General features: G+C 47.6%; 1 protein-coding gene across 7 annotated transcripts in view; it reads right to left on the bottom strand.

The window, feature by feature from the left end:
- Kiaa0556 (KIAA0556 ortholog) overlaps positions 1 to 24,696 on the bottom strand; it is a 170,548-nt gene that overhangs the window by 23,421 nt on the left and 122,431 nt on the right. For all 7 annotated transcript variants that reach the window (XM_031388223.1, XM_031388229.1, XM_031388227.1 and 4 more), the window contains 3 exons: positions 21,611 to 21,748; positions 7,933 to 8,806; positions 241 to 945 (listed from right to left, as the gene is read on the bottom strand). In XM_031388223.1, the coding sequence (XP_031244083.1) occupies positions 241 to 945; positions 7,933 to 8,806; positions 21,611 to 21,748 (1,717 nt within the window). The remainder of the gene's footprint in view (positions 1 to 240; positions 946 to 7,932; positions 8,807 to 21,610; positions 21,749 to 24,696) is intronic.

Below are 24,696 nucleotides of genomic sequence, written 5' to 3'. Positions count from 1 at the left end.
TTAAGGCAAGAAAGATGCTACAATTTATGACTCTGAACTTGCAGAAAAGCCCCTTCTCAGGTTCAAGATCCTGGTCTCTAGAAAGACAGTGTTAGAGGCCACCCATCCTGGAGGAGGTGAGGGGTGCACCTCATGTCTAGGAAGACCTTACCTGTCCTGGGCTAGCTCATGGGTTTCCACTCCATGCCTCAGTGAGTAGCAAACAAGGGCTTGTAGAAAATCCCCACAAATATACTGTACCTCCCATCAGGGTTCCTGAGGCTTTGGCAATTTCTCCTTCAAAGATGCACTGAGAATCCAACAGCATTGTGATGTCCTTCACACCTCGGAAGGAGTGGATTCGAGACTTATTGTAATTCCAAATCCTAATCAGGGCAACTTGGCAAGGGTGTGTGAACTCAATAGAGATGGTGTGGGTCATGCCTGGTGTGAAGGGGGCCAGCCAGACGTGCATGTCGTCCTGGGTCCTGTTCACCCCATCAATGAGGTTGGAGACTACACGTGGATCTTTCCCATAAGCTGGTAAAATATTGATGTCAGGGGGGTCCGCTGTAATGCTGGAGATCTGTACTGGTTCCCCTGAGGAGCTGAATATTTCTATGCCATTAAGGCCAACATAGTGTCTGTCTCCCCATGTAGACTTGATGTCAATGACCAAGTGCTGTCCATAAGGGAGGACTGGGATTTTAAAGTCACTGTCGCCATCTGTCTCTGTGGAGGGCTCTGGCTCCTCCTCTCTGCAAGGGGCTGAGGATTCCTCATGCCGGCTGCTCCTCTGCTGCTTCAGGAACTCATCTAGGATGTCCCCTTGTGGCTCCAGGGCAGAGATTCGGCCCCGGTGGGCACGGTCGAAGGCAGTGAGGGAGTCCCATGATGCATGCAGTGCATGTTCCTGCTCACCATACCACTGCAACCAAGGCAGTGCCTGGGTGGCCTGGGTGTCTTCTGAAAGAGAACACAGGAGGGGGTGCCCTATTAGTGTCATACCTTGAAAACTGTCTCATGCATTCCCAAGGAACCAGAGAAGCTCTGATACTTCATTAAAGCCACTGTCTTGTTTGTCCTTCACAACTCTAAGAAGGCTGTGTAAATCTGTCTTACAGATGAAGACACTGAGGCTCAGAGAGCAGAGTGCCTGCAAAGCCAGATTCATTCAGATATTAATTAATTAATAAGGTACTCCACAACATGAAGATGGTCCACATGAGTACTCTACAACTTCAGGGTGGGCTAGGTGAACTATGGCTTTCTGTCCCACAAGATCTCCAGTGTTGGCCTTGACAAAGAACTGTTTATCATAACCCAAGTCTAGACTCTCTTTTCAGGAAAAACAAGAAGATGAACTTTCTAGGAGTACAACTATTGTGCAAATCAAAAGAAGAGCTACAGTTTGAATTTTGAATGTTCCCCAGTATGTTCCCCAGTAAAGGCTAGTATGTTTCAGGCTTGGAATCCATACTGTGGCACTACTGGGAAGGGTGGAGCCTTTATGAGGTGAGGCCACACCCCTGAAGGGGACTCTGGGATGTTCTCCCTCTCTTCACTCTCCAGCTACCATTGGGTGAGCAGCTTCTCTCTCACACACTGCCATGGCATGCTGTCTTCTGCAGGCCCAAAGCAACATGGCCAGATAGCTCAGGCCTGAGCCTCTGAACTTAGGGGTCACAGTGATCTATTTCCTTTGAAATTTGTTTGTCTTGAGTACCATGACAGGAAGATGATCCAGAAAGGCTATTTTGGTGTTAGAAACTTTACCAGAAGTCACCCCACTTTGAAACTCCGATAACAAGGGACATATCACGGCCCATGGGGTCTGAGTTGGTCACAGTGTAGGCTGCACTGCACTGGAGGCTGGCCCAGGCACATGGCTCTGGCAGCACTACAAAGGCATTATTCAACAGTGGGATAAGTGCTCAAGAAAGAATGTTTTGTTTTGTTTTGTTGTTATTTTTTCTTTTCTTTTTTTCCCCCCCAAGACAGGGTTTCTCTGAATAGTCCTGGCTGTCCTGGAACTCACTCTGTAGACCAGGCTGGCCTTGAACTCAGAAATCTGCCTGTCTGCCTCCCAAGTGCTGGGATTTAAGGTGTGCATGACCACCACTGCCCAGCTAAGAAAGAATGTTAAGTTTGAGTACCAGCACTGGTCTGTGGAGGTAGAAAGACCACAACTCAAAGCAGTCAACTTCACTAAGTGTATTAAGGAGTAAGGACTCAACCAGTATTTCAAGGAAGGCTCTGAAGCCCCCTCTCAGAGTCTGTGAGCTCAGTGTGACCATCGGGCAGTGGCTCTTGCTGGCAGCCAAGCACAGCCAGTCATGGGAAGATGTCACTCTGAATACACAGCAGCATGCAGCACTGCCATTCCAGGCTGCTTTCATACAGGGCAGTGCCTTCACTCCACTCCCTGCCTGTGCTCTAGGGAGCTTGGTATTAGCAATTACTCTTCTCTTTAGAATCTCCCACACTGCTTCCTCCAGTGCTTCTGCTGCTCACTCTGCCTTCAGACATGCATAAATCTCTCCTGTCTAGAAAAGGGAGGGAACCAGATCATTCCCTTTTCTCCTTACCCTTTCCATACAGACATCCTGTTTCCTGTCTCAATAGTGGCCTCTCAACTCCACCCTGAACTCAGCCTTCCTTCTTTGGGGAATAACCCTCAGCTTTCTGAAGACTATCCCACTTTGAGGCTATCCACATGGAAGCTCAGGGGCTGTCATTCCCCTGGCTGAGCCAGATTGATGGGATACAGGGTTGATATATGTGGGGATATATGTGGGGGCCTATTTGACTACACTGTAGGAAACCTGCCTAAAAATGATGCCAACTTGGGAGCAGGAACCAAAAGATACACAGAAACTCTGATGGCTTTATATGGGTTCCTGTATCCACCTGTTCCCAAGAGCCCTGGTGGCTTTTTTGCACTTTGAATGCCTAAGACACCTATGATTCTCAGAACTCCCCATTTACAGCAAGTGACAATAACTTTAAGTCTTTGCCAGTCTTCACTTCATTCCTGACATCCCAGACAAAGGCCTTGCATTTGACAGTCTGTCTCCCATGGTTTAGGAAACATACCACTTCAGCCCCCTGTCCCAGAGAGCTAGCTAGCTAGCTTTTGCTTCTTTTCCTTTCCTTTCTCTTTCTCCTCTCATATCTCTTTCTTTGCTTCTTTCTTCCCACCCCTTTGAGATGTGGTCTCATTACATAGCTCAGGCTAGCCTCAGCCTCCAGAATCTTGGAAGTCCAGGTATGCCCACCACACCTAGCCTACTCACAGCTTCCTATCACAGTGGTGCCACTTTCTTATTTACAAAGTCTAAGAGTACCTGAGACTTAACTTGATTCTTGGTTCCATCCTGCCCTGTTCTTACCCATCACTCTCAGCCTCATGGTCTCTCAGCTCCCACACAGGCACTGATCAACCTCAGATCAAGTTCTGCCAGGGTTCTCCAATTCCAGTGACAAGACTACTAGGCTCTTTGCTGGTGACAGATAGGAAAGAGGGGACAAAGCAGGCATGGGAGAACCCATAGATGACAGCCTCCACACTGATCTGGGGGACTGAAGGCAAGCCTCTCTATCTTAGAAAATACTTTCTAGGTATTTCTAGCACCTCATGCTCTGTATGTGGTCTGGTTACTTTAACACCCTGGGCCATGAGCCTACAGCAGAGTTTGTCACATGCTATTTTCATTGCCACAATCATTTCTTATGCCAAGAACAAAAATGATTTCGCTCACTTTGCCCTCAAGCCCTGTCGCGGCTCTTCCTAATTCTGCAATCTCCATCTTCCCCAGCCACTGCTCTTCTGCTCCACCCCACCAGATGTCTTCTTCAGTGGGGTTTGTCCTTCTCTGCCTTCTGCTGGGCCAGCTCTTCCTCCAGATGGTCACTTCCTTTCAGTGTCCCTCCCACCTCATCTTTGCTCCCTGGCAAGACCCAGTGCCACGCACAGAAAGCATGAGGTGCTTAGAAATACCCAGGAAGTGTTATCTGGGACAGGAAGGCCAGTCAACACTAGCTTCTTGCCTTCAGTCTCTTGGATCAGCCTGGAGGTTATAACCTGCAGATTCTCCCATGCCTGCTCTGTCCCCATCTTCCTATCTGCCACAAATAAAGAACCCAGAAGTCCCCATATTCCTCACAGGAACTGGTGTGACATGTGGCAGATGGGGCTCTAGCGCAGGCTGTCATCACTCTGGTCTCTGTGATCTGAATTCCTCTGACTGAAAGCAATGGTGGGGTTGGCCTTATAAGCATGCCAGGAAACACTAAGCACCACACATCAGGAATTTGGCTGGTGTGCCTCTGCCAGGGAGCAGGGACTTGGCATTCCTTCTGAGTCTGCCTTCCAGACTCCTTCCTGAGTTGCAGACTTGGTTCTAAAAAGAGAGGTGTAGACTTTCTCCTGGCCCTGCTGGGTGTGATGGAGCTGGACATTCATGTGTCTCCCTGTGTGTCTCTGCTGGGAACATGCTCTGACTTCTACTTGGGACTAAGCTAAGGCTTGGCTGTCACTGCTGACAGTCCTACCCTAAACCTGTTAGACAGGAAGTTTCCTATTTCTCTTCTGTGGTACTGAGGATGAAACACATGTTAAACACTCTCTTATTAAGCCATGTCCCCAGCTCCAGTCCTAAGCCCAAATGAGCAGCAGAAAGCAATGGTGTCCATCTGCGGTCAGTCTAGAAGGATCTCTGATGATGACACAACAGGAGTCAAGATGCCAAAAGACTCGTCCTGTGTGGAGTCAGATATGGACGACTGAAGCTCAGAGTTTATAAAACTGCCCTCATCACCATCGCCCTATCGGCATCAACGGCCACTAACACAGGAAACAGGAATGAACAAGGGGAAATACAACACAACTACCTTCCTTCCACAGCACCTGCTTCAGCCATCGCTGACTGGGCGAGGTCTGGACAGCTGACCCAAGTCTACCAATCAACAACCCCGGAGACTCCAGCCCAGAGCCAACACTTAGTCACTTGGGGCTGAAAGGCCTTTGTCTGCCTGTGAACAAAATAGCAAGGAAAAGGTGGTCTGGTGGACTTGTGAGGAGGATCAAGGGAACAGGGAGAAGATGCTACTAGCCTTTGGTACTTTGGATATCCTGAGGTCTCCACCTACTCCTCTTCACGGCTCATGGTAAAGGCTGATGAGACCGCATCCACCTGTGGCCGACACACCCCACTTCCAGAATGGACATGGCTTTATAGTAAAATATGATTCCCTGCTGGGCCACAGTAAAGGCGCTGTGGTGGACTCACCATGGTGAGCTCTGTGAAGCTTATAACACCACTAGCATTTTGGTATACTCAGCCAGCATGCTTCTTGGAGGTCCAAGCAGTGGACTTTGGAATTGGGTGATGGGTAATAACACTATTTCTTACCCACTGAGCCATCTCACCAGCCTAATAACACTATTTCTAAACATCTTTCCTTGCTAGCAAAACCAGCTAACAAGTACTAAATCTTAAGGACTTGATTCTTGATATGTCATTGAGCCAAACAGGGAAATGCCTGGCAAGAAACTCAAGTGAGATTGAGGCCTCTGAACTTGGACAGTTGGATTGTTGCCTGTCATCAAGAACTCCCTGCAGCTCCACGTCTGTTTAAAGCCTGGCTGGCCATCCAGTGAGTGTTGGCAGTTATGTTAATAGGCTCAGAATGGTGGGACTGACCCACTGTGGCTCAAATCCTATACTAAACCCACTGGTTGTGAGAAAGGAATCTCTAGAAAAGTTACTTAGACTTCACTTTTTTTCTCTGTAAGATGGGGCTGTCATGAGGATTCAGAATCATTAAGGTTGGACCAGACCGTGGCAAAGAATACATGGGTCCAAGCCCTGCTTGTCACCACTATCCTGCCCCACAGCATGTCACCTAAGCCAGGCTTTCATACTCAGAAGGCTTCTCTTTCTTTTACTGTCTATATTGTTTAGTGTGTGTAAGTAATAGTGTGTGCACGTATACACAGATTTGCATGCCTGTGGAGGCTAGAGGACAAACCTGGTTATCATCTTGAGGGAATGCCCATCTCTGTTGAGACAAGGTCTCTCACTAGCCTGGATATTTGGCTAGACTGGCTGGCCAACAAGGGATCCTCCTGACTCTGCCTCCCCCAGAGCTGGAATTAGGTGGGTGTGAGGTATCCAAATCAGGTTCTCAAGGATTTTGCCAATCAATCTCCTCACCCTCAACCACTTTAATGTTTTTCTTGAGACAGGGTCTTTCTACATAGCAGAGGGCTGTCTTGGTGATACTCCTGCCTCAGCTCCCTGAGGGTAGAGGTTTCAGGCTTAGCCCCACCATGCCCTTCTGGGATTTCCTGATCTCTGCTTTACCCAGTCTTAGAGTCTAGATGAAAGGTGGGTGGCAGCACAGACCCAGAGGACAACCAGAGGTTGGAGGGAGCCCTCGGATTCTGAGGGATACAAGAGGAATTAAGTAGACACTCACTTGATGGAGTGACCTGACATGACTCACTAAGCAGGATGAGCAGGGATTCCTGTGGCTACACCAAGAGGCAGACTCAGAGCACAGGTGATGCAGGCTGGGCATGGGGGAGCAGAAACATTAGCCCTTTGTTGAGGCATGCTTCTGTGCCAGGTACCTGCTGAGCAGAGCCCACAGATCTCAAATGACCACCTAGAATCCCAGAGGAAAGGGGTGCTTTGTGCGAATAGGGGGAAAGGAGTTAAAATTGAGGCCAGTAGGTCTGTGGGGCGGTATAAGGCACAGGCTGATGTCTCACTCATTACTTGCTGAACATTCCCCAGGAACCAGGAAAGCTCTGTTGCTTCATTAAAGCCATTGTCTTGTTTGTCCCTCACAACTTTAAGGAGGGTGTGTCAATCCTGTCATATAGTTGAAGACACTGAGGCTCAGAGAGCAGAGTGCCTGCAAAGCCAGATTCATTCAGATTAATTAATTAATTAATAACGTATTCCACAACACTGGGGCAAGTCTGGGTGTCCCTGCCAGTGTCCCCACCCTGGTGCTCTCTTATATAGATGGACACAGCATTCCCTTCATAATACCCATCTTATTCAGGATGGACATGTAGTGCCCTGACCCTGGTGCCCTCTTACTCAGGATGGATATGTGAAGACCACACCCTGAGCCCCTTTCACATTCAGGATGTGAATAATGCACTGCAAAGATTACAACAGTCTCAACATGAACTCTGCCAACAGATGTGGCTTTTGTTTTTATTTTAATACTGGGAATGAAGCCCAGGGCTTTGCATCACTGAGCTACTGTCCCAGCCTTTCTGCCTCTATATTTTGAGACAAGGTATCACTAAGTTGATCAGGCTAGCCTTGAACTCACTCTGAAGCCTAAGTTAGCCTTGGACTTGTAACTCTCCAGCCTCAGCCTCTGGAGTATCTGGGATTACAGGCCTGAGCCATGATGATTTCTTTTAAATACACACAGTGGTTTCAAAATGATCACCATCAGTTGCTAACACTGTAAAGCAAGACTTTCTCATACTCATTTTGTACTGACAAAAGGAAAAGCACACTGGCACGCTAGCCATGCATTCCATGGAGGCCAGCAGCAAGACTGTAGAGTGGATGCTGTCTCCTTCCAATGGCCTTGGGCCTTGTGGTCTTCTAACAGTATAGACTCAGGTAAGTTACTAGGGACTAATGTTTTTATCAAAGGAGGAGAATCAAGTCCAGATTGGAAAAACCTTGTAGTGCAAGAAAAATGGGCCAAGGTGCCAGCCACCCTGGTGCCAGTGACAATCACATCTAGGAGTTTAACAGACAGAGCTCCTGGTTACCTCATTTATACCACCTTTCTGGCTGAGACAGTAGATTTGTCACCTCCTACTTGAGAACAGCCCCCTTGTTTTTTAGATAAGGAAAGCAGGGTCCAGGGAAACAAATGATTTCATTCCAATGGGGGCAGCTTGAAGCTTACCTTTGCTGGCTGGCCGGTCATTACCATGGCTACTGCTGGCATCCTTCTTGAGGGCCCTCCTCCCACTAGCAGGGCGATCCCTGTTAGGAGGCTGGCTAAAGATGTCTAAGTCGTTGTCACATGCTTTGGAGGCTGCCTTGGGGGGTCTCTCTTCAGTGATGACAGTCCAGCTGCTAGTCCTCCCTTGTTCACGCCGAGGGCCTTTTTCCCTGGCCTCCACCTCTCCAGGAACATCACCAATGACATCATCAGATGGAAGCCTGCTCTTCTGTTCCAGATCATTTTCAGGACTGAGCCACAGGGGTTTGGGCTTCCTGACTGTCTGTTTCTTACCCATCCCTGCTAGAGAAGGCTGTAACCAGTGTGGGGTTTTTCCAGTGGGTTCGGGGATTTTCCTACCTTTGAGGTTTTCCAGCTGTTGGATCAAAGAGAGGTCCTCTTCTAGAGGAAAACATTTCCCAGGAGAGGAGGAAGAAGGGACACTGGGCCCATCACCCATAGAGGCAGGGGTTGCCAACAATCTTACATCTTCCTGTAACTTGGACAAACTGTTCTTTGGGCAATATGTAGAATTCACCTTTTCACCAAGGAAATCTCCTTGTGAGGAAACTGTCATATCCAAGGATTCAGCTGGCTGTGAGCAGCTGAGCCCAAGCTCCTTGGCCTCACTCAAGGCAGCCATCTTGAGGGCACCTTTGCTTTCTTTCCAGCCAGTGCTCAAGGCCTTCTCTGGGCTCTCATTCCTCTCTCTCTGAAGGTTAACAGGGATGGTACAATCCAAAGGGGTTTCACCTCTTCCTTTCTCTAATACACCATCAAAGATGAGGCTTTTGTTGACATAGACTTTCACATTCTTAGCACCAATATCAAGATCCTGAATGCACAAAATGGAGCAAAAAGAAAGCATGTGTCATCAGACTGACATGTCAAACTGTGGAAGTGGAAGATACCTCCAAATGGAAATGTAAAGTGCTCAAGATGTGAGCACTCTAGAGCTGCGCCAGCACCTGTGAAATGGATTCCCTCTTGTCTCTCTACAAAGCCGTGTGTACTCTACGAATCAAAGAACTTTCTCAAAGAGGCAGCCTCAGCGCTGTCTTGGCTTTCATCACCTCCTGTCAGGACATTAGTAATGGCCCACTAATTGGTTTCACTGCTTCCTGGTCTCCTGCCGCTGCCACCTGATTCACACTGCTACCAGAGTTAACCTCCTACAGAAGCAAAGATGCCCATGCTCCCTTGTGAACCCTCTCAAGGCTTTTCACTGCTCAGCCAGTCTCTAAAGGTGTAGTGGTACATTCTCATCATTCTAACACTTCCCAGGCCCCAGGTCATAGGGAGTTGGAAGATAGCATGGGCTACTAAGTGAGATTCTTGTCGTAAACAAAACAAAACAAAAACAACCAAACAACCCCCCCCCAATATGTGTATTTACGTGTATTTTATGTAAACTAAAATGCAGTGTGGTTCCTGAGGCTTCTGCATCAAGCAGATCTGATGTGCATGTCAAATGCAGTCTCCTGGACTCCAGGGATATCTCATATTGAGTATCTTAAAAGCAGAGCCCAAGACAAGGATTCGGTGTAAACAGGAAGCAGGGAAAGTAAGACAGAGTAAGAGGATGTTCCCAAAAGTGTCTGAGTGCTTCACAGCTGGGGGCAACTGGGGTGCCCTCCTGTTGGGACTCTCCAAGGAATCCAGGGCATGTACTTGGGAAGTATGTCCTCAAGACAGAAGTTAGTGCATTAGTTCACTGCTTGCTAAAGGTGGCGCCTGGGGCAATACTGCCCTCACATATCACAAGCTGGCACATCCCTCAGCAGACAGCACAGCAAGCAGTGCTGAGCCGCAATGCCAGCATGCCAGGGACCCACTTGCTTCAGCTGCAGTCAAAGAAAGACCCAGGGGATGTGAAGCAGGTACCAAGACTGCAACCTTGATGGCAGTTTCTAGGGAATCCTTGCTCTACTACCAAGTAGATGTTTTCTAGATGTGTCCATTGCACCAGGATGTGGAGAAAGCAGGCCAGCATGACACAGTGGCCTTCACAGAAAGGTTCCTATCCCCTCATTCCCTAAACTCATGACCTTTCCTCATGCATGTAGCTGATGTGCATCTATTCATGCTTACAGTAAGATCAGCCCTTCTCCAGATACTGGCTATTTCCCTCCTTTCTGTGGTAGAACTCTTCCCAGGCTTTATCAAGGAATATAATTCATACATCAATCAGTAAATCTTTACAGCTACTTGGTACATCTCCCTGAAACAATCTCTACACTTAGGATAACAAACACACCCATTGTTCCCAAGTTATACACTTTGAAATCCTCCCTGCTTTCCCAGACAACCACCCACCTGCTCACCATCTCTCCCTCTCTCCCTTTCTCTTCCCCCCTCCATATATATATATGTATATATATGCTGTCAGAAGACAACCTGGGGGAGATAGTTCCTTCTACAGTGTGTATACAAGGGATGGAACTCAGGTCATCAGGCTTGACACTAAGTGCTTTTATCTACTGAGATACCTCAACAGGTCCCTTTTTATAAAGTAACACATTTTCTAAAATTTTGACATACAGCTTGTAATATGTACCTCTTTCTATCTGGCTTCTTTCACTTAAGCATAATTACTTTGAGATGCATCCGAATTGTGAGGGTCTGAGGTTTTCTTCCTGTCCGATTGCTGAGTATTCTATTCTACAGAAGTACTCACAAGTTGCTGTCACTTACAGTGAAGCAGTCATTGTCACTCTTGCCCCTCTTTCTTGCCTCTTGCCTCCCCTCCTAACAGGTTCCTGTTTGAACTCAATATAGAATTCACTGTGTCAAGGCATCCACAGCCAGAGCTTACCCCATGGTCTGTGTCACCATGACAGACTACTTCTCTCAGCTTTGACAATGGGTTACGGGGTCTTGCCCCTGCCATACCTGACTCAGCAGGAAGGATAGATAGCTGTCTCTCTCCTTCACAGTGCTGTTGGCTAAACTTTAGTGATGATATGCCTATGTCTGTGTTATCTGGCTTCTGCCTAGTTGATGACTCTCCTGCCCAGCCTTCTTGGCTTGCCTCTGCTCCTCCAAGTCCCACAGTTCATCTGGGCCTCAGTACCTGGGCTGTCCTAGGTTTAAGGGTAGTTTTTTGAATGCCTTGTACTCACCATGGCCCACGGCTCTGAATGTCTCTATGGTCCAAGGATGCCCATTCCCTGACTCTGTAGTCATGACCTCTCCATCGGCTCCTAAGGGATAACTGGTATTCTCTCTCCTCTTGGGAATTTGAATCTATATGTGCTTCAGATCCATCAAATACTTAAAACAAACAACATAAGAATGGAGCCCAGGCTAGCCTTGAACTTAGGGTATATCTGCCTCTGGCACTTAGGTGCTGGAGTCACAGCTTCCAACAGAGCTGTGACTCAAGCCAAACCTCTCCCCTCTTCAACACAGTTCTGCTAGTCAGTCAGCTTCCCAAATCCTAGGCTCCCCTCTGACCTCCTTGTCCTTGCCCTGCCACATCCAACCTGTCAAGGAGTTCCTTGTCTCTTTCCTGTCCAATCTGACTTCATTTTCCACAGACACTGCTGCCCCAGTACAGGCCTTTGTCATCTCTCCAGAGACACCAGAATCCACTAATTGGTCTCTCTGCTCCCACTCTATACTGTCACCCTGTACACACACTTCATTTCCCACACAGCAGCCAGACTCACTTAAAAACAACTTCAGTCAGACTACAGCAGCTTCCTGCCTAAACCACCCAGTGACTCCATGCTGTCAACCCTAACTATCTATTTATAGTCCCAGGTCCAGGTCTGCTTGCCTCCATACATTGCTCCTTGATGCCACAGCCTGGCTCTTCTTGCCGTCAGAGGCTCCTCAACACCAGGCTTTAAAGAACACCCCACCCATTCCTCTCTATCCCCTGATGTTCTTGAGTTCCTCAGTCTCTGAAATGGTCTCTCTCATCAACATTTCTGGAGGGTTAGGGGCTGGGTTTTTTGTTTGTTTGTTTGTTTGTTTTTTGTTTGAAGACAAGGTATATAGCCTTGGCTGTTCTGGAACTCACTATGTAGACCAGGCAAGCCTCAAACTTATAGATATCTGTCTGTCTCTGCCTCCCTAGTGAGAGATTAAAGGTATGCACCATCATAACTGACTAAAGGGGGTTTCTTCATTTCAGACAGAGCTTCAGACTTGAGATCTCACAGTACAAGTACTGGGATTGCAGTTCTATACCCTATGCCTGGATTGGCTGCTAATTTGTCTCTCTTAACCAAATGAAGCTCCAAGTCAGAAGCACATAGTAAGACTTGACCATCATCAGGGAACTGACATGTCACTAGCCTGGATATTCTCTTAAGACTAAAGAGGAAAAAAGATAGCAGCCTGTGGCTGCCCCTGTATGCCCCACCCTAGGCCACTCCTGATTTGCTTTGGCTTCTCATCTGTGTTTGGCATGTATGGGCTCTGAGGCCCCAGGCTATCCTATCCACCTCCCCTCAATCCCCAAGCCTTAGCCTCTGTGCAAGCTAAATCTACATGCTCTAACTAAATTCCTAGATAACCACAGATAGGTTTGCAGAACATTTCAGAAGGAGAGCCATCAAACCCGAATCCCTTCACAGGAACTCGGCTTCAATCATCCAATTGTGGGATGGCAGGCTACTATTTGCTGGCTGTCAGAAAAGTCGATGTTCAAAGCACGCTTTTACATGTTTATATGGATGTGCGCTCTGTTTAGTGAAGGCACAGAGCAAGTGTGTGCTGTGAATTAATCAGGAAACAGCTTGTGGAGGGGGATGGCACGGGCAGCTTTCAATGAGCAGTTCTGAAAATTACCACCATGGAAACATCTGGTGAGACAGAAACACTCATTTAAAGAGGTGGCAAGGTGTAGTTGGGCTTCCTCTCCAGACAGTGGTGGATGGACAACTGAGCTTTCCTAATGAGATGTCTGGCCCCCAAACATGTCTGCTTCCCTCATATGAACAGTCAAGGGCCCTACCTGATTAACTGCTCAGCTTCACCTCAAGAATTATGACTGTGGCAGATAGGAGGGCAGGTAAGGGAGGTAAGAGAAGAGTGAGTTCTGTGTAGCAGGGGGGATTCATGAGCTGGTTGTAGCTGTTGAGAAGGGGAAGCCCCTGCCTGGCCTGCAGCTTGCATCACAAATATTTCCAGTATACACTACTGTATCTGTGGGCCTATTTGATGAGGAATATCTGAGTATGGAACAGAAACAAAAGTCTGCACTGTCCCACAGTCCTGGACACCCTGCAAGAAAGCATTAAAACTTTCCCTCCTCCCTCTTGTCTAGCTAGAGTTTAATCCTGGCTGTGGCTGGCCCAGACCGAATTATTCATGTGGGTGGAACTCTGAGCCCCCAGTCTCCTAATTAAGTCCCCACATTCCATCTCCTTAGAGGCAATGGTCTTGGGCACCTTGTAGTGGGGGGGGGGTGTGCACACACCCCCTTCCAGATTTTGCTCTACCTATACCCATCTCTCAGTATCTATGGGGGATTTATTGCAGGATCCCGGTGGGTACCAGCATTGTCTTATGCTGTAGTCTTGTGCATAAAACATCGCAAATTTGCACATAACCTACATATAGCCTCCTACTTCTTCCAAACCATCTCTAAATGACTTATAGAGCCTAATACAATGTAAATGCTATAGAAATTGTTATGTTACACTATTTAGGGAAGAATAAGTTAAAAAGATACACTGCAGAGATTTTTCTTGACTGTTTTTTATGCTGCTGGTTGGATTCTGGAATGGGAACCCGTGGGTAGACAAGTCCATTGTTATGTAGTTGGGCCACACAAACATTGTCAGATCTCACTGGGAAGATGTATGGGATCCATACCGGCACCATGGAGCCTTGGGGCTGGGGGCTTGCAGGGGAGCGAGCATCCCTTCGTATCTTCTCAGCAAAGTTCTGGAAGAAGGATGACTTTAAGGATTGGGGGAAATCTCCTGCGGTAAAACCCATCCTCTGCACCATGTTCAGTTACCAGTGCTGCAACTGAGGCCTTCCTTCTTCACTCCAGACTCCAGTATGTTCAGAAATCCCATGCTTCTGACTGACTCACCTAGAAGCATTTGTGAGTGTGTACTTGTGTGCAAGTGCTGAACACACTCTCTTGTTCCGGTTCTTTATTTAATGAGAGATGTGATGGTACTTGTATTATGCTGCCTCAAGTGACACACTGAAGCCCCATGGCTGCCACATGGTCTTTTTCTCAGTTCTCATTTTCTCTCTCTTTCTTCTTTCCAGTTCTTAAGAACCAGACACAACGAGATGATAAATTGTGTTTAATGAGTTATGAGTGTCATTCCAGCCTAGATAACTCAATTAACTTGCCAAGGCCACCTTCCTCCTAGCCTGGAGTGGATAACTGCCCTGCCTCTTCCAATGAACACAACTACTACTCAGCAAAGGTGAGTGGTCACATGGTTCCCCTCATCTCTTTATGTGGACAGTGCAGGTCCAGCCCCATGGCTAGGCAAGTGGCTACTTCTGATTTTTCGTAAGAAGACTGTCTTTCTGCAGGGACTGCCCAAATCAAGAGCAGGCTTTATGTTACCAGAGGAAGTCATTTGGAGCCTGAAGATAAAGCCATTAAGAGGGCAGTAAAGATAACTGTCAGAGGGAGGTAGGTTCCTGGTGACACCATGGGAATTCCTGGCTTCTGCCACATTTGAAACCAGCCCTAGGCTAGTAGTTCTCAACCTTCCTAATGCTGTGGCTCTTTAACACAGGTCCTCATGTTGTGGTGGCCTCAAACAAAATTATTTTGTTGATACTTTATAACTGCAGTTTTACTACTGTTATCAATAGTAATATAAATATCTGATATGCAGCCTCCGTGGGGGAGGGCATGACCCACAGGTTGAGAACCATTGGCCGGGACTCTTCTGTCATAAAAACCAAGGAGTTGTCTTTTTTTGAGGGGGGCATTGAGACAGGGTTTCTCTGTGAGGAGTTGTCTTTTGTGATTAGCCAAGTTTGAAGTTTGGTGGTATTGGTATTTGTGAGACAGGGTTTCTATGTAACCAAGGCAAGCCTTGAACTCTCAAGTCTCCTGCTGCAGAATCCCAAGTGCTAGGATTCTAGGCATATGCCACTTTACTGAGCTCTCAGTTACTTATTGGCTACCGAGATAATCCCAGCTGACACCAGAGCCCTGCTCCTGAGACTTACTATCCACAGACTCAGCTACTGATTCGCCCTGCCACACAGCGTCCCTGCATAGCACACCCTGCTCTTGACTAAGATCATGGGGCCTCAGCCATCCTATGTTTTTACCTGTCCTGCTACCAAAGCCTGGCCTAGGCCCAGCCTCTGAGCCGAACATCTCAGCCTTATGCTAATGATCAAGCTCTTGCTCACCAGTACCTTGCTTAATGCCACCAGGTTACCTACCTCAGCTAACTAAATGGTTGCTATGATCAGAATCAAAATTTTAAACTATTTTTTTTTAAAGAAAAAAACATGTTAAGACAAACTGGGCTGTTTAAATTTGGAATGGTAAGGACTGAGGAACCCAGAGGCAATAGGAACTCCAAAGGAAGACCAACAGAGTCAACTAACCTGAACCCTTAGGGGCTCCCAGAGACTGAGCCACCAACCAAAAAGCATACATGGGCTGGATCTAGGCCTCACCCCCACATATAGCAGATGTGCAACTTGGTCTTCATAGGGGTCCCCCGACAACTGGAGAGGGGCTTACACTGACTCTGTTCCCTGCCTATGGATCCTGCTCCCCTAAGTGGCCTGCCCTGTCTGGCCTCAGGGGAGATGATGTGCCTAGTTCTGCAGTGACTAGAGATGCCAGGGTAAGTTAGTACCCAGAGAGGAACCTCCCTTTCTCAGAGGTGAAGGGGAGGGGTGAGGAGGGAGGGACCATGTGATGGGAGGACTGAGAGGAGAGGGGGCTGTGATGGGGAAGTAAAGTAAACAGATATATTAATTAATGAAAAATATGGAATGGTGATTAGAGCAAAATAATAATTACTGTCAGGCCTCATGATGTTAGACATTTGGGTTATTAGAAAGAAACAAAGTTGAGTGTCCAGGGGAACTAAAGTGTTCATGAATTGAAAAGGGCCATAGCTAGGGCTCATGTTCAAATGCTCTGGGATAGACCAGGAGTGACAGGGTAGGGATGTTCTTGTGTTGACACTATAAAGTCTCTGCATTGTATCACTTGAATCCTTTCCAGAAAAACAGTGACCAATGCACCTATTATCACCAGAGGAGCCAGGTACACTCAAGAATTGCTGCTTGTGCCCAAGCCATGCTGTTCCTAGCTAGGCAAGGCCTAGAGGCTATTGCCTGGGTCCTCATGCACTCAGCATACCTCAGACAGCAGCCATGGTGGCCTTTTAGGTCCTTTGGTAAGACTGTCTCCTATTAAGAACATTGCAGTGATTCTAAGACTGGTATCTTCCTGGTAGGAAGCCAGGACTTATCTGAGCATTCTACATGTATTCAGAACAACATTTATGACATTAAGCGTATAGCTCTGAAGATTGGCATCATCAAGTAACAAGACTAAGGTTTTGTAGATTGCTCTCTTGTGGGAAAGTTCTAACAGGGGCTCTTGTTCCAACCACACCTCTGTTCTCTTACCAATAAGGCCCAACCATTCAGTGCTACACGACCTTGCTCTGCCTCCCTTTAGGGCCTCCTATTGATTGTCTATGTCTATCAGGTCTGGCCACTCATGTGACTTCTGTCCTGATAATTGCTAAGTGTGTTCCTGCCCTTGGATTTCCTCTTGCTTTGCCCCTACCAAGAATATTCTTCCCATGGCTCCTCCTCCTCCTTTCCCTAACTCTTTCCAGCAGTTTGAATGAGAATGATCTTCATAGGCTTGTATGTTTGAATACTTGGTTCTCAACTGGTAGAGCCGTTCGTTTGGGAAGGATTAGGAGGTATGTCCTTGTTGGAAGGGGTGTGTAACTGGGAATAGGCTTTGAAGTTTTAAAAGACTGGAGCCATTCCCAGTGTGCCTTTCTGCTTCCTGTTTGTGGTTCAAGATGTGAGCTCTCAGACATACATGCCTTTGCTCTGCCATCCTGACTCTAACCCTCTGAAACCATAAGCTCTTCCTTTTGAATGAAACACTTCCTTTTATAAGTTGCCTTGGCCATAGTGTTTTGTCACAGCATTAGAACAGTAGCCAGGTCATTTTCCTAGCCCAATGTCTTCACAACACTTAGCACTGAACTCTTACACTCACTTATATCCTTGTTTTACCTTCATATTCCTTTCAGAAGGGGCATGGCTATTCACACAGAGCCATATCTTTGTTCCTTATAGTCTGAGCACTAGGGCCTATGCAACCCATTTTACAGTTACCACCTTGTACATAGCTATTTAAAATGGAATTTAAATTAACTTTGAAATGCAGCTTCTCAGGCCTACTGGCCATATTTCACTCCCTGTGATGTCGAGGCTAGAGCTGACTCTTGCATTTGGTACCAAGGGTGAGGGTGGCAGTGTGCTAAACAAGGACAGCACAGATAACTCAAGACTGTTATAAAGGAAAACGGAGCATGTGGAGCCAGTGGAAATCTGTTTGGATGGTGTATTTGCTTGTTTTCTGTTATAACACCAAGTTACCTAAGGCTGTGTAACTTTATCAAGAAAAGAGGTTTATTTAACTCACGGTTCTAGAGGTTCAAGAGCAGGGTACTAGCATCAGCTCAGCTTTTGTGGAGGTCTCAAAAAACTGAGAGCATCACAGCAGGGGTGTGTTAGAGTGGGAGATCACATAGAGGACAGAGAGCTAAAGAGCAGAGGGCTTGTTCTCTTTAAACCAGCCATCACCTGAGAGCTAGCAGAGGGCCTCATGAAAACAAACCAGCCCTTCAAAGGACAGTGAGTCACTTTTCTCATAACTATGACAAAACACTTGACAGAAATTGTTTATGGAAAAAAGGTTATTTTGCTTACAGGCTCAGAGGGCTCAGTTCACTACAGTAAGAAAAGTTGGCAGAGCTCATTACAGCAGATTTGAAGCAGAGGCTGGAACTACAACTGGGCTAAATAATGTTCAAGGTTCTTCTCCTAGTGACTACTTCCATCAGCCAGGTCTCTCTTCTTAAAGGCTCTAGAGTTCCCCAAAACCTATTCCCCACACTGAGGAACACCTATAGGTGACTTGCCAGATTCAAACGACTATAGGAAGTGTTCTAAACTTCCCATCAGATGGAGTCCATTTTCAAACCACAGCAGACACCACAACCATCTACTATAGAGACTGCTGGCTCTCTTCCTGTCACAACTTTGCTAAGGAAACCCACCTGACCCTCATACTCCCTAACCAGCCCAATCCCTTGTACCTTCCAACTGGGCAAATCTTCTATGTGTGTGGAACATAAAAAGATGTAGCAGACACGTCATCCTATCCTCCTCCTGCCCTAAGCAGACACTGCCAGTCAATCACAGTGAACCCCAATGAACCAGAGGGAAGGTTCTCAGGGCAGCACCACAAGCATCTACTTCCAATCAGGTGACGAAAGAGACCCAGGCCATCTTCAGTGTGGGTCTTACTTTTCCAGACTCAGCTTCTTCATCATCAAGATAGGGAGTACTGTACCAACCATTGGATGGTTGGTGGTCAGACAAGCAACTCCTCAAGTTCAGTTACTCATTCTCACGTGTGTGCCCCTCTCCTAGGCCTGACTTCAGAGTAGTGAACAAATGACACAGCAAACATGGCTGTTCATCTTATGTGTGCTGTGAAGTGTGGCCTCCTGTTCTTCCCTACCAAGTCCCTCTTCTCAGAGCAGCTCACATTCTCAGTACAACCTAACGAAAGGAAAGGAGCTTAAAGTGTTAACCCAAGGATGTAACAGGCAGCACATTCCAATCAAAAGGAACCCCTTTCTCTAGAACTTTCCTCATTCCAAGTCAGCCTTGCTGCTCCACTTAACTTTCCTTCCTCAGACTCCTGTACACAAAACACTGTATTAACAAACTGTGTCTTCAGGCTAAGCTATATTCCCTATAAACTCTCATTTTATCTCCTCCAAAACACACAGCAATAGCGCTCTCTGGAGAATATTAAATTGACCAAGCCACAGCTGCATTTGTTTGGGTTTTTCTGCCCCTGGTAAGTTCTGGCAACAGATGGTTGTGTGTCCAGTAAGCAGTGTTCTGCAGTGTCACTACATGCTCTGCCCTGGGTGTCAGAACCCCACATTCCCACCCACAGTAAGCTTCCAGCGCTCCCCTGACTCAGAGGTCCCTGAGCCTATTTAGTATTCTGCATGTCCCAGGAAAGCCAAGTACAGGTAAATAAGGGCCTGTCTTGGCTGAGGCACACAGTTTCTCAGCATGGTGGTCCAATGTGTAAAATATGCCCCCAACCATGGTGAACCACGGGGCATGGGCTTGGGCAAATTGCAGCAGCTCACTTCCCATTCTAGAATAAGATGTGGGGAAACACATGCAGGAAAATGCCAGCAAACCTGGGGCCCTCAACAGCATAGGCATGTGGCTCTGAGCACTTAAGAGATGACCAGGGAGGAAGGGGGGAATTTATTGAGAAAGAAAGACCTCAAAAGACAGAGAGCAAAGGGGTTTTCCTGTTGCTGGTCTGGGCAGTAGGGCCCATAAATAGAGCCAGAGGGACTGTATCCACCTGGGGTCTCCAGGCCTGTGGTGTTCATCACTTGATGGGTGCTGAAGACATGTGCTAGCCAAGACATAGCACATAGCCATGTGCTGGAGGCTGGTTGTGTGAAGAATTAGAAGGGAGAAGAGCAGGGGTGGAGGATAGGAAGAAAGGGGGAAGACAGAGGAGAAGGAGATGGTATTAAGGGCTCTTTCGGAAGACAGTCAGTCAGCTTCACTTCAACTCTCAAATCCTTATACCCTCTCGACCTGGGTATAAAAAAGGGCAACATAGCTGCTCATGGGCTACAGAAAAGCAAACTCACCTATTCATCCATTCATTCATTCACCCATCTGTCAACTGCTCGTCTCCTTGGCATAGATGAGTGGCAGAGACCTCTGATCCTACTGTCTTGGAGCCCACAACTTATTGAGGGGCACAGGGGAAGCTCACAAAGCCCAGAAGTGGCTCAAGGGCAGGGGCGATTCTTGGAAAAAACATCGCCTGAGTTTTTGAGAACTCTGCAAGACAAGCATCTAGAGCTGAGTGAGATGGGGAGTAGGCAGGGACAAGGGTGTGAACACAGCAGCCAGCACTCAGGATGCCTGGCATGAGCGAGGGGAGGCAAAGACTGCAGCAGGAACATCAGGAGGCTCAGATGTCACAACAGCAGCCTGGCCTTGATCCTCTGGGTCAAAGGGAGACTCTACCATTTGAAGCAGAAGAGAGTATGACAGGGCTTCCCTAGGGACTGCTGGAGACACACTGGAGAGCTAAGGTAGGAGGATTAAGAGTTCAAGGACAGATTTAGGTACGGGGTAAATTCCAGGTCATCTTGGACTACATAATAAGGTCCTTTCTTGATAAATAAACAAACAAGGAACAAATAAAGTCAAACTGTCCCACACCATTCCCAAGCTCAGGGAATGGTTAGAAGTGCCAAGAATATGGCCTCGGTCTCCTCCACAGAGGCCATTCACTGAAGCTAGGTCTTCCCTGGCTACAGATTTACAAATGGCCACAGATCCCACAGTTCCATAGTGTCTTTTTAGCAAGATGGAGGCTGGGGTCAGCTTCCACTCACCATCTTTCCTGTGCTTTGGTCCCTTGTGTCTTGCATTAGCATGACCATTCTTGACCCCATGTCTACTGAAGAAGGAAACAAGGCTAATTGACAGTGCCCTGCCCCTTCTTGCTAACTCTGTGCCTGTGGGGGTCCTCTGGCACCTCCACCTGGTGCCTAGTTCACCTTGCTCAGGGCTTCAGCATACTGCATGATTTGTCTATACCATGTCCGTTAGCAGCTCAGCACAGTTGCCTCCAGGGAATCTGTCTCCTCAGAACATATCAAGAGGCTGACAGCCCCTGGTGTGCCCACATAGGTGAAGAACTAAAGCAGATCAACTCATGAAGAACAGGCTGGAGAAGGAAGGATGAGGGCAGGACAGTAAAGGGTACTGAACAAGGATGGACTCTAGAACCAAATGCACCTGCTGCCAAGGTGAGAGCTAGCCATGAAGAGCTAGCTGCAAACCTCTGGGGCCTGGTATATCTGAGCCTGGTCTGACACACAGAGTCTCTATCCCACCTACCAAATTACCAGTAAGAATCTGCTTTTGGCCATGCATGATGTGAACATCTTTAGTCTGGTACTCAGAAAGCAGAGGAAGGAGAATCTCTGTGAGTTTGAGGCCAGCTTGGTCTATATAGAGAGTTCGAGGATAGTCAGGGCTACATAGAGAGACCCTATTTCAAAAAAAAAAAAAAAGTCTGCTTTCTAGCAGTTTTTCAAGCTCTGTTGCTGCATATTAACTAGATTCAGTGCTAAATGAATGGGCCTGGAGTCTGAGTACACAGGCTCATCTTTTCAGAATGACATGAGATAGAGTATCATCATGGTCACTTAAACCTTAGGAGCTGTATGTTCTGCTCCTGGTGGCTCTCAGGGAGACTCTCATTGGACTCCTTTTGAAACTCAAGTCATTGGCAGTTTGCTAAGCATGTGCACCATCAGATGAGCTGTAAGGAGGCAGACCTGCTACTTACCCCATCTGCTGTCCAGTAATTCTGAACCTTGATCATGGCCAGACCGAAGTCACGAAGCTGTCGCATGTTGTGAATAACGAAATAGAGCTGAAGTGGTGGGTGGAAGGGGCAGGTCCACACTGGGGGGTCCTTCTTGCTCTGAAATGCCAAGGTTGGGAACTGTTAGGGACATTTCTGCCTGTCTTCAGGGCAAAAGGCCAGTGGCTCTAGCTAATTAAAACCAGCAGACATTCAAGGCCTGGGAGGGGCCACCTTATCTCCATAGTAAGTACTGCCCTCTGCTCTCACCCCTTTCCAGTTGCGCTTCATAGCGCCAACAACCCTGTCCCTGCAAAAAGCTGCCAGCCAGATGGAACTCAAAATGCAGTAGGCTTTATTTTAATCAGCTTAATGGGCTTTGAGGAGGGCACTGGGTGTGGGGAGGGATGCCAGGGGGGCTAGAGAGGGCCTCTGCTGGTGCTGTTTGATTAATCTGGCAAGCAGAGCCTCTGATTTCCTTTTGTCAAACCCTATGGAATTTTTGAAATTTGAGAATAGAGGAGAAAAAGAAAAGTCTGAGCTATGTGCTGGAACAGGGCTGTGGCGTGGAGCAGGCTGTTCCTTTCAGGGTTTCCAAGTGCAGGGGGCTTCTGTTTTTATTTCCTGTGTGAGGCAGGGGGCTTCTGTTTTTATTTCCTGTGTGAGGCAGCAGGGGGCAGCCAGAGTGTTGCCAAGGCTGCCCTTGAGGACACCAGACACCAGAGCCAGGTGCTTGCTGGTGTCTTTGTCCTCACCAACACCATTTCCCAGGGAGTGCTTTGGTGGCATATGGGTAGAGCCAAATCAGGGAACTTTCTGCTCCAGTCACCTCCTAGGATATTTCTACATTCTATGGGAACAAATGCTGCAGCTGGGCGAGTGAGATGGCTCAGTGGGTAAAGGCACTTATTGCCAAGGCTATCAACCTGAGTCTGATCCCAGGGACCCACAAGGTGGAAAGAGAGAACCAGCTCTTATGAATTATTTCTCTGACCACCCCCAAACACATACAATGGATGTAATTAAAACAAAAGAAAAATATAAACCATAGCTGCTCCTGACCACACACCCCTGGCAGCTGGCTGGGCACTGCCTGGCTGAGGCCTCTGCTCCCACCAGGCTCCCTACACTTTTACCCTGAGAAATTCAACAAGATGTCACACGGTTCCTTATTTATTCCCTTTCTCCTGTGACCCTGGCCTCTACTCTGGGCATCCTCAGTTCCCTGTAGCACCTGAGGTCAGTGTGGACTGTCTGGGTGTCTGTCACAGCAGTCCAGCTGTGCTCTGGAAGGGAACGCCTAGTCTCACTCATTTCTGAATGCCAGCATTAGGCACAGCTCCTTGGCGGGGACTAACCTAGTGGCTAAGTGACATAGGTTTCCCAGCATCTGTCCTAATTTCAACTTTACAGAAGGAACTGCCTTGCATCTGGTTAAAAGGTATCTGCTTGCTTCAGGAGACATTGGAAAGGAAAGATAAGAAGGATCAATTCATTGCCAGAACTAAGAAAAGGGGTGGCTTACCCCTCAGAGCCTGGTTTCTTGATTCTCTGCTGACTCAGAATGCTTGGTACTTAGGTCCAACACAGCTGGGTCTGGGGTTCAGCATTGCCTAAGCTAGGCCACCCCTTTCAGTACCTCAGTCCCAACTAACTAATCACTACTCTCTGCCCACCCTCACATCCCTCTTAGGTCCTGCCAGGTCCCAAGCCATCTTGGTTTTGGAATACTGAGGGGTGGGGTAGACATTTTACTCTTGGTAGGCATCACCTGGTACTGAGAATATCTTAAAGACTCTGGTTCCAAAGCCTGGCTCCAGTTGTAAGAACAGCTAGGGCTTCCTGTCTCCTGATGATGGTGCTTTGGGTAGGGAAGGAACAGTTTTGTGGGCTCAAGGGATGCTAACTTACTCTGGAAGCACCTTGGCTGGGCTAGAACTCTGTATTCCTAGCAGCTGTATAGGGTTCAGAGACCTCATCTTCAAATCTGGCAGGTAAGCTCACCCCTCCCTCTGTGGCAGAAAGGGAGCAGGAGTCAATTTCCCTTCTCATTTCTGTCAGCAGAAGGGAAGGCAGAACTAAGGGGGCATTGTATCATTTGAAACCCCAGTGCATTAACCTGAGGCTAACTCATGGGCTCATTAGTGGCCAGTCCTTCTGGTATTTCCTGTTTAGACAGAATCTGTGTGAGGGCCAGATTCCTGGTGGGAAGCCAGGAGCTGACCAAGGAATCCTGACACACCCCAGAGCCAGGCCAGTGGGTAGAACATGTGTAGCATCCACCCTGCATCATGGTAGCCTCTAGCCATGATCCAATGAGAGGCCCTGTAGAACTCTGGGGCAAGTGGAATGCTATGCCTCCCTGTGGATAGAAGACCAAGGTGCATCTTAGCCTCTGGTCTGTCTTAGGATGCCCATAGCCCCATGCTGGAGGGAAGGTTTGCTCTCAGTGATTATCATGAGCATTTATGGGACCACACAGAGCATGAATATACTCTGTTTCAACTTGTATTCTAGTAGCATACCCTGAGGCAAGATACTCTGGGTAAGTGGCTTGTTTAAAAGACAGTGCTAGAAGCCTAGGCCAAGAGGGAAGGCAGGCTGCTCACGAAGGGTACATGAGCAAGCTAGTCATTCCTGCACTGACCTGGAGAATAAGACCATCATGAAAACAGAGCCAGTGTGGACACATCTTGGAATGATTCTAAGCACAGGACAAGGAAATGGAGTATTTACACCAGCATGGGCTGAAGGCTACTCTAGAAGCTTCAGTACCCCCTCTCCAGCTTGGGTCAGTTGCATGGAGGCCCAGGAGAAGAATCTTATGTGATGACTAACTACAAAACCAAAGGTGTTTTTCTGTCCCATCACTGATTAAACACAGATTCAAGCACCAGCAGAGAAATGCTAGCTGCCTCGTAACTAATACCATAGTTTCCAAAGAATGTCAAGGGCACTCTGCTTGGGAACCAGCCAACCTCCAAATGCATCAGATTGAAGTAAATAGCTTTTCTTTCTGGTTCCCCCTTCTCTCTCTCTCTCTCTCTCTCTCTCTCTCTCTCTCTCTC

Source organism: Mastomys coucha, unplaced genomic scaffold (genome assembly GCF_008632895.1).
Source record: "Mastomys coucha isolate ucsf_1 unplaced genomic scaffold, UCSF_Mcou_1 pScaffold21, whole genome shotgun sequence".
Lineage (NCBI taxonomy): Eukaryota > Metazoa > Chordata > Mammalia > Rodentia > Muridae > Mastomys > Mastomys coucha.
The sequence above is the reverse complement of the archived record's forward strand: the minus strand, read 5'-3'. Positions and strand labels throughout refer to the sequence as shown.